Source organism: Cordyceps javanica, chromosome 1 (genome assembly GCF_051103115.1).
Source record: "Cordyceps javanica chromosome 1, complete sequence".
NCBI classification, from domain to species: domain Eukaryota; kingdom Fungi; phylum Ascomycota; class Sordariomycetes; order Hypocreales; family Cordycipitaceae; genus Cordyceps; species Cordyceps javanica.
Window position 1 is genome coordinate 2,698,824 of NC_139295.1, and position 9,828 is coordinate 2,708,651.

At 54.3% G+C, this 9,828-nt stretch overlaps 3 protein-coding genes across 3 annotated transcripts; 2 read left to right on the forward strand and 1 right to left on the reverse strand.

Moving 5' to 3' along the window:
* Positions 1-132: 132 nt before the first annotated feature.
* Positions 133-816, forward strand: V2A60_000819 (acyl-CoA N-acyltransferase; the record flags this gene model as incomplete). Its single annotated transcript, XM_083252186.1, has 1 exon — positions 133-816. One exon carries the CDS (start codon positions 133-135, stop codon positions 814-816), a length of 684 nt encoding a protein of 227 aa, XP_083108312.1.
* Positions 817-2,628: 1,812 nt separating this feature from the next.
* On the forward strand, positions 2,629-4,529 carry V2A60_000820 (platelet-activating factor acetylhydrolase; the record flags this gene model as incomplete). The annotated part of the gene is made up of 2 exons (XM_083252187.1): positions 2,629-2,960; positions 3,089-4,529. The coding sequence occupies 2 exons, from the start codon at positions 2,629-2,631 to the stop codon at positions 4,527-4,529; spliced, it is 1,773 nt and encodes a 590-aa protein (XP_083108313.1).
* Positions 4,530-5,108: 579 nt separating this feature from the next.
* V2A60_000821 (DUF3638 and DUF3645 domain-containing protein) lies at positions 5,109-8,305 on the reverse strand (the record flags this gene model as incomplete). Its single annotated transcript, XM_083252188.1, has 2 exons — positions 5,109-6,397; positions 6,454-8,305. 2 exons carry the CDS (start codon positions 8,303-8,305, stop codon positions 5,109-5,111), a joined length of 3,141 nt encoding a protein of 1,046 aa, XP_083108314.1.
* Between the last annotated feature and the right edge of the window lie 1,523 nt (positions 8,306-9,828).

Consider the following 9,828-nt stretch of genomic DNA (forward strand, 5'->3'; position numbering starts at 1 on the left):
ATTTGATTCTCCGTTGTTGTTGAAAAAAGAGAAAAAGGGAACGGATCCCTCCACCGTTGGCGACTCAATCGGGGGGCCCATTTCGCAGCATTCAAACGAGCAACCGCAGGAACACGCAAACTACCCAACAGCATGATAACGGCCAAGCTACCTTGCGGCGCGACGATGCGGCAGGCTACCACGGCCGACATTACCGGCATCGTCGACGTCTACATGGACTCGTTCCGGGACGAAATCTTTAGCCGGCAAGTGTTTCCGCGCGGGGTGGCGTCGTCTACGGAATACTGGACGGAGACGGTGAGGGAGGAAATGGAGGAGCCCGACGCCGTGTGGTTGGTGGTGACGGAGCCGGCCAGCGCTGCGACGACGCCCGACGACGGCAGCGGCAGCGGCAGCACACAAGAGGAGCAGGCCGAGACCGAGGTCATCCAGGGCTTTCTCAAGTGGACGCGGCCGGGGGCGCCCCTTCCGGAGCCGTCGACCTCGTGCTGCTACCCGGCCGAGGGGGAGCCGGCGGTGGCGACGGCGCTGTACGCGCAGGTCATGGGGGCGCGGCGGGCGCGGATGCAGGGCCGGCCGCACTGGTACCTGGACATGATGGGGGTGCGGCGGGCGCGGCAGGGCCGGGGCTACGCGCGCGCCATGACGGCCTGGGGCGCGGCGCGGTCGGCGCGGGACGGCCGCCCCGTGTACGTGGACGCGACGGGGGACGCGCGCGGCTTCTACGACAAGCTGGGCTTCGAGGTCCTGGAGGCGCTGCGGATCGCGACGCCGCAGGGCGACGCCGAGATTTACCTGATGCTGTGGACGCCGTGAGGGGGAAAAAACGGGGGGGGGGGGGGGGGGGGCGTTGTTGAACGGTACTACTGACTTGGGATATCGGGGGTGTTGGAGGAGGCCAGTTGATGTGGTAGAGGCGCGCATTGCTTTTTTTTTTTTTGGTCAGGATGGCGGATGGCTCTTTTTGGAGTCTTTTGGCTATGGCAACGTGGCCATCACAAGAAAGATGGCATACAGAGCACTCCGTAACTAATAATAAATGATGAAATCAGGGTCGTGTGGCCGGGACAAGGGCATTGAATCGGCCGTCACGGATAAGGTAGAACGGGGTTTGGTAACAAGGGCGGACGTGGTTCACACAATAAGCTGCCTCGACTGGGCCATAATTATGCAACAGCATATGGCGCTACAAGCAAACTGCAGCAGGTTTTTTTTCTTCCTTTCTGCTTCGAGTGCGAAGTTTTGTTTCTTCGGTGATGTACCAAGTCGCATCGACTGCGGCATGTCCGGCGGGTGCGGGTCCCCGTTGCCATTTTTGTGTCCGCCCATGCTTGATTTATAAACTCCGGGCTGGCTCTCCGTTTTCTCTGTTTTGGTCTGGGCCAATAAGTAAGTACCTACTTAAAGCCCGTCGTTATTTATGGTGGGCTTAGAAAGGGCTTTTTTGCCCCACCAGAAAGCTACCTTCGGTGAAGAAAGACGGCTTAGCCTCTTTGCTCCGTCAGGGCACCGTAACATTAGACTTTTTTTTTGCACTGATGAAAAACCTTTCCCGCCATGATTATGCAGCGCCATCCAAGGACAGGAAACTTGTCGCGTGACGAATCTGGAGCAAAATTTGGGTCCATTCGGTCTCTGTGTGATTTTTTTTTTTTTTCACTTGCTAGAGGTAGTGTGTGCTGTCGTGACCACACACCATGTTCTCTTACTTTGTAGAATGCCTCGGTTTTCGAGCGCATGGCTGCCGTGTATTACGGTACTGTAGTCTTCAAGCGCCCTGGCACCTACCCCGGTACCTAGGTGGTTTAGTACCAAGACGCTGACGTGTGCTGTAAAACAACTGGCGGCCCCCCCTTAACCACCAAGATACAGGGGGGCGGGAAGTGTAAGTAGGCACTGCGCCCTTTGTCCCATTTTTTAGCGTCCAAACAAAGTCCCTTGTTCTGGCCTGGTACTTGGCCGTTTCGCAGCTCCGCCACCAAAAAGCATTGCGTCACTGCTTGTCACTCGCGCCGTTTGGGTACTCCGTAATCTGCCCCCAAAGTGCCCCCGTTTGCTCTCCGTCTCTAATAAGTTAAGTTACTTACTTGCCGCCCTCAAGTCCTCGATCCAATTGGAATGAAGACTTTTTTCTTTGCTTGGGCGCAGTCTTTTTTTGTTCCCTCTTCTCTTCCACTTCTTCTTTTTCTTCCTCTTCTTCTTCTTCTTTTTTTTTATTGTCCTAACTTGTTCCATTGGCCGGCCTTTTTAACGTCATCACCACCACCAACACCAACACCAACACCGCCGTCTCCTCCTAACCCCCCCCTTCTTGTCCTTTTTCCCCTTTCCAGCTTTTTCTTTGGCCATTCTCTTGTCCATACATACATTCCTCTATTCTTTCTTTTCTCCTGGCCTCTTTCTTCTTTTCCAATACTCGGGCTTTTCTATTTCGCAGATTGCTGGTACATGAATCCTTATTCCTGGCTCGTCATCTGAAACCCCAAACGGACTCGACCACCACGTCATCGTCATCATCATCACCATCACGGCACCAGCCCGCCCATACGCACACCAACACAGCAACACCACATCGCCACAACACCACCGACATCATCGTTACCGTTGCCGCTGCCAAAGCCGTTCGCCATGGCCGACGCCAACCCCTCCTCCAACACCAGCAGGCTGGCCGCCTACCTCGCCAAGCTCAATCCCGTTCCCGCCTTTCCCGAGTACACCGGCCCCTACAAGGTCGGCACCATGGACGTCGAGATCCCCGTCGCCGACCTGCCCTCGCCGAGCCCGGCGCCCGCCAACGCCGCCGCCGCTGGCATCGAGACGGTCCAGTACCGCGTCTTCTACCCCGCCGTTCCCGAGTCCGCCGAGAAGCGCATCAGCTGGCTGCCCGCGCCCCAGCGCAACCACGTCTCCGCCTACACCCAGTTTGTCGGCATCAACCAGATGCTGGCTGGCGTCCTGTCGTAAGCTTCTTCTTCTTCTTGTCGAGCCCGCGCTGGCCTCCCCAGCCAGCGGGGAAGGGTCAAACCCATTCATCCCCTCCACATCTGTTTCGTTGCCATCATCGCTAACAAACTTTTCCTCCACGCAGCTTCATTCCACGACATCTTCATTACACCACCATTCCCGTTCATAAAAACGCCAAGCTTCTACCCGCCGCCGCCGCCGGCAACGGCAACGACAACAAGCGCTGGCCCACCATGATCTTCTCCCACGGCCTCGGCGGCAACCGCACCTCGTACTCGTACATTGCCGGCTCCCTCGCCTCCCACGGCGTCGTCGTCTTCTGCCCGGAGCACCGCGACGGTAGCGCCGTCGTCACCTACATCCGCCTCAAGGATCAGATGAACCGCTTCTTCACCGCAAACACCCGCCGCGAGGTCCCCTACAACCGCATCTCCCACGTCGTCTCCCCCGAGGTCTACGAGGCCCGCGAGGACCAGCTGCGCATCCGCCTCTGGGAGATGGGCCTGGTCCACGAGGCCGTCCAGGCCATGGACTCGGGCGAGCCCTTCACCAACCTCAACCTCTCCACCCCGAGCCTCGACCAGTTCGCCGGCGCCCTCGACGTCAAGCGCCCCGGCAGCATCATCTTTGCCGGCCACTCCTTTGGCGCCGCCACCGTCTACCAGCTCCTCAAGAGCACCTACTACGCCGACGTTCCTGCCGTCGCCGCCATGGAGAGGCCCCTCTTCACCCCCGCCAAGGACAGCAGCATCCGCAGGCAAATCACCGAAAACAACGTCACCATGCTGCTCGACATGTGGTGCCTGCCACTCCTCGCCCCCAACTCGGCGCCCCTCTACGACCTCCCGCTCCCCGTCTACGCCGACACCTCGTCCGCCCCCGGCGGCACCGGCCTGCTCGCCGTCGAGTCCGAGGTCTTTTTCAAGTGGAAGGAACACCTCCACGTCAAGGCCCGCCTGCTCTCCCCCGACCCGACCACCAAGGTCGTCGGCCCCCAGACCTTTGAGACGGAGAGCGGCATGAAGCACGTCGAGCCCAACTTCTTCTACGTCGTCAACTCGGCCCACCTCAGCCAGTCCGACTTTGGCATCCTCTTCCCGTTCCTCACCAAGAAGATTTTTGACGCCGAGCAGCCCGAGCGCGCCCTGCGCCTCAACCTGCGCGCCCAGCTGCAGCTCCTCCGCGCCAACGGCATCCCCGTCGCCCGCACCTACAGCGGCGACCTGGTGGACGGCTCCCACGTCGACGCCAAGCTCGGCGCCAAGCTCGACGCCGGCAAGAGCAGCAAGGACAACGTCCCGGCAGCCGAGAGGGGGCTCGCGCATCCTGCCGACGGCATCCTCGACGACAAGGCCATCTTTGACCGCAGCGGCAGCGACGTCGTCGACAACTGGGCCTGGATCGACGTCATCGGCCTGGGCGACGCCGGCGAGGACGCCACCGGCAAGTCCGTCGCCGAGCAGGTCGAGGACGGCGAGGAGGTCATCAAGGGCGAGCTGGACCCGAGCGAGCAACCCCTCCCCGTCACCGTCGCGCCCATTGCCGTCGTCAACGCCGCTGCTTGAAAGCGGCTTCGGCTTTTTGAACCGGGAAGCACGCGAAATTGAATTCTTTTTTTTTTTAAAAAAAAGGTGGTTTTGCTACTCTGCTGGCGAGACTCAATCACACTTATACCCAATGTACTTTTTAGAGCGAAATTTTTACCTTCATACGTTATGGCGCGGCGCGATTGCATAGACATTAGATAGGCAGGCATGGCGTGGGAAAGGCCCAAACGAGGTCACAAAATAGGGAAGGCAACTCTTGTGTATTCATTCATTCGTCAAAATTAAATTCTCTGTGCAACTAGATGAAAGTGACTCGGTGTCTATCTTGGATGCATCATTCTGATACGCCGTGTTTTTGTCTTCTCTTTGTACATAAACTCTGTCAAAAAAAATTTGAAATCCATAGCCGCAATCGATCGTTTTTCATAGAAATCCACATTCCCTGCACCGTCTCCAAACTTGGCCTCATCCAATTTTGCTATTCAATCGTCTCCCTTCAAAAAAATTCCCTTGACCAAAAAGACTTGAGCAAAAAACGAAAAGAAGAATCTCCGCGTCTTCGAACGCAATCATCACCTCGCACATGTCCCTTTTCCTTCAACTAGCAAAATCCGCCTCTGTCAAGAACTCTCCTCCTAGGATGCGGCCCCAATGCGTCTTGCTGATATCCCGGGAGTCGCGTCGCAGTGTGCACATGAGCACCCTGATGCCCTGCACCGGACTCTTGGTGAACGCAGACTTGCCTCCTCCGACGATGAAGCCGTCCATTTCGACAGTGACGGGCCCGTCGGCGGCGGTAAGCGGCCGCCACGCGAGGCCCAGCATGTCGCACGTATCTGCGTAGTCCTGGTAGGAACCAAAGTACAATTGCCCGGCAAACAGGTTCAGCTGCAGACGCAGACAGTCCGGCAGCTGCCACTCATCCTCGGCGGTCTCCGGGACGGTGTAGAGGCGAAGTGTGTCCAGCGGCTCCAGGCCCAGGGTCGTTCGCGGCGCGTATACGTGGAGCCGTGTGCGCGAGGCTGAGTTCATGAGCTGCGTAAGAGCATAATGCGCCTCATACGGGCTGATGATGACTGCTTTTCCAGTGTCGACGCCAATGAGAATGTATTGAATGGGCCGCTGAAAAGAGTCCGCGCGGGTCCTCGAACCGGGCAGTTGGACTGTCCGCGCATAGTCCACCGTCGCAAGCAGGTCGGCCGGAAATTCTTTCAGGTCTACCCGGTCCCCTACGCTCGTATTTTCAAGGGCAAGGAACGCTGGGCGAATCGCAGCTGAATCAGGTGGGATGCTTCCCGTTTGTACGAAGCTAACCACGTCTTTGTGCAGCTCGTGTGCAGCTGGAAACGTAACAGAGGGCCGCTCAATTTGACGCTCTTGCTCGATTTCAGGTGCCAACTCCTTCTCCTGCTCTTCTTGTAGGGCGGCCGAACGAAAGTGAGACACGCCAAACTCGTCGCAGCGTTTCTGGATCGCGGTCAGCGAGGCAGGCAGGGTCTCTCCGAAGCTCCGTGCCCCAAATGAAAGCGACTTTTCTTTGACATCGGCATTTTGAGCTTGTGGCCGATATTTGTCTTCGATTGTTTGCGCCTCTTCTTCCAGAAACGCTTTTGCGAGCTTTTGAGTCAAGGTAATACCACTTTTAGCAGTAGCACTGTCCCAGACTGATTTGTGATAGTAGAACCGAGATCCTTGGATAGACCAGAGAGGCATCAATCGTCGTAAATCGCTATGAGTCTCAGCGACTGCCCACATGAGCACGTCGTCGACTCCGATTCCGCGGTGTGGTGGCTTTTTTGTGACCAGACGAATGCGGGAGTTCATTTCCCTTCCAACGCAAAACACAACCGACTGTCCATGACCGAGTTTTCGCATTCGCATACAAGCTGTACATTATAATTAGCAGTCACGTTACTGCTGGTTGTTGGGTATCGCAACTTACCTTGTACGAGCCTATCCTTTGTAATGTCAGGTCCCAGCGTCACTGCAGCTCTATAGTACTCTGGGAGCTTCAAGTCGGTCCCTCTCGTGTGTGCTTGGTCCAAGAATACCAGACACAGGTCCAGTTGCTTAGAGTATGACGAGGTTTGTAACTTCTCCACAGACCCCCTGCGATCAAGGACGCAAATTTCGTCGTCGTCGTCGAAAAACACGACGGCTTCATGTTTCTGATCGACGGCCACTAGCTCCAGCCATCGTTTGGCTACCTGAATGTTTGTGAGCTCTAGTACCTGAGCGCCAACATCCAAAATGACATGAACTTCGTTTTCAGTGTTTGCAACAAACTTAAGCAAACGGTCCGTGTCTGACAAGTGGCTCTCGTCGGATAACAACAGTTTGACCCTATTCTCTGGCCGCAGGAGATTCTCGAGGACCAGGGCGTTGGTATGGAGTTGCTTCTGGATGTCGAGCTGCTTCACTTCTAGAGGCAAAACGTGGCGGGAGTCGTTTGTTCCGCTGAAACCCGTCGTCGCGTGGTGCTTTTGAGCGCCGAGATCCCAGCCTGAAGAGGAGAGCTTGTGTGAAAATTCTTTCATCTCTTTTGGAAATACCACGTGAGACAGAAAGTAGTCAATGACGCTCTTCGCTTGTCGGAGATGAGGAAATACTTCCTGGGTGACATGGTCCACATCCTTGAGATTAACTCCCTCTAGTCGACGGGAAGAACTCGGCAGTTCAGGTGCATCCGCAATCCATTCATCATACTCTGTCTCTGACTGATCAGATTTCATCAAATAGCCAAACGTCATGAACAGTGCCTCGTCTGTCAAGCCTTCGTAATAATAGCTCAGGCAAGTCAACAGAATGACTACATCTGGGTGACTGAATTCTGCTCTCGTGGAGGGGCTATCCTTCGCTCTGTAAGGTACGGCAAGTCTAGTACTCGGCGTTCGGCTTGGATCCAAGCCATAATTAACTCTCCAACGCTTCTGACGGAGCGCAAAGAGCAGGACTCCGCCTGCAATAAGGCCCCGTAGCAGGAACAGTGGTCTTTTGACAGAGTCTGTGAAAAACCCGGCATTCTTTTCCACCAACGCCACCTGCTCCACTGTCAAATTCTCTTCGATGAGGTAATTAAATATAGCTTCTCTCATACTATCGCTCTGACGCCCAATCGGTAGGCCTGGAAGCCCTGTGGCACAAATCTTCCGTGTAGCTTCACGTAGGAGGAGTAAGCCGCCGTCGGCGCGAAGAATACGCGTTCTGGGGAAGTGCCCGCGACTTTGATGTGTAACCTCGATAGATCCAGGCATATTCCGACGTACCAGCGGTGCTATTTCTAGAACGATATTTAGCACACGCTGCAAAATAGTCCAGCGTTCCGGGCTGAGTTCGATGGAGCGCTGCTCCCCCATAGTGTAGATCAGCTCAAATTTGGGGCTGAAATTCTCATCACTCTCGTCCACAATATCTCGCGAATTTGACTGGAAAAAGTGATAAAGATCAACAAGAGCTGCGGCTGCGCTTCTTTTCCCGCACAAAGACTGGTACTCGACCGTCATAAGCTTGAAGGACAGCATATGCTCCGGCTGCACAAGCAAAACGCCCCCTTGTTCAATGCATTGTTGATAGAGTGTATGTAGCTTTTTGATATCATCACATTTCAGACGTAGTGAGCGGCTGAAAGGCATATGAAAAACTCGACGGCCGAGAAGACCCCCCAGCTTGGAGACAAGTGTTCGTAGAAGCTCTTTAGCCTGCGGCTTTCCAACAACTACACGCACGAGCCTCGAGCCATCTGCAAGGCAGGCAGCGACAATAGGAACAATGACAGATGATTTTCCCTCGCCCATGTTGAGCTGCATTACCGCGTTTTTTCCTTCTTTGGGGTTTCTCATCTCGGACGCAATTTCTTCTTGAACTTCTCGAATCAAAATGCCGCTCTCAATCTCCAACAAAAGGCTTTCTGGGCTGTCCATCGGATTCCAATTAGTATGTCCGGAGTTCACCAATTCTTTCAAAGTGTCCGAATCGGTTTCGGCTCGAAGTAGTCGCTCTGCACGCTGCAGCTTGGTGACAGCAATCCCAAACACTACTAGCGCTTCCTTCCACTCTGGTGACAACTGCACCCAATGAGCTCGCACAAGGTTACCAAGTAGAATAGAAAACGATCTACGAGGACCCATGAATGTGGTTGCGATATCCCACTCTTCATCTGTTATCTCGAGTGGTCTGTCGCAAATGCTTGATTGAAGACTGTGTCGGATTGCAACCTGTAGTGCGGTGTAGATCCTGTCCATATTGATGTGGCAGCTGTGTAAGTGATCATCAAATATGTTGCGAAGCTTTTGTCCCCGCAATGTAAGTTCTTGTGATGCCTTCAATTTGTCCAAAGCATTGAGGCTCTTCTCCAATTCGTCAACATACTTGCGCTGGCTGTCATGCTGGGATGAAGCAATCGCCCTCAATTGTTCCAGTAGCAAAACTAATCTGTGAGAGCTCGAAGTGGTCGCTGCACTGGATCGACACAAATCTAACTCTGTTGGTTCTAATTCTGGTATTGATGGGGTAGAAAATATAAACATGGAGCGATTTGTTATACGTGACTGTTGCCTCTGTGGCTGCAGATCTGATCTGCAAGCCGCCAATGCCACAGTGGAACTGCTCGCCACGACGGGTAGTGACTCCAGTTTCGCTACAACTTCAAGCAGATATTTGTAGAAGCAGTGATTTTGATACCATATCTTCCAAATCTCTGAGATTCTCCTCATCAGGCTGTGGGACTTCAGATGTGCGGTTTGGCTGCGAGGGCCAGTTGGGGTTTTGCAGATCCATTGGCTATGAATTTCCCTGACAAATTCTTGAATAGCATCGTTCTGGTTGCTTTTAAATGCTTGTTTCCGTCTGATCAGATGTTGATTAACATTTTCATCGCTTTCTCGAGGTAGATGATACTCTGGACTGTCTTCAAACGAGATGAGACGTACTCTGGCGACTTTCTCTATCGTGGATCGCTCGGCCTCGCGACCCTCAGAAAGCTGATATCGACTTTCGGCGGGGATCGAAACATTGAAATGTGCTGGATTTCTGAAGATCGCTGCAAGACATTGTATCGCTTGCAGATGTGCTGTTGGTGAGAACGCCATTGTGCAGAGGCACATCAAAACTTGAAATCGGTTTAGTGAGGGCGATTGTGTGACGAATAGACAATGTAGATGGCACCAAAGCTCTTGAATTATTTCTCCTTGGCCTTTCATCCATCGAGAGCCGTAGCATAAATGCTGTTGCAACAACTTTCCCACTGAGCCTTGAGCATCGCTCGAGAAAGTCTTCCACAGTTCTTCCACTAGGCCAGGGTTCACTGAGCTAATCAGAC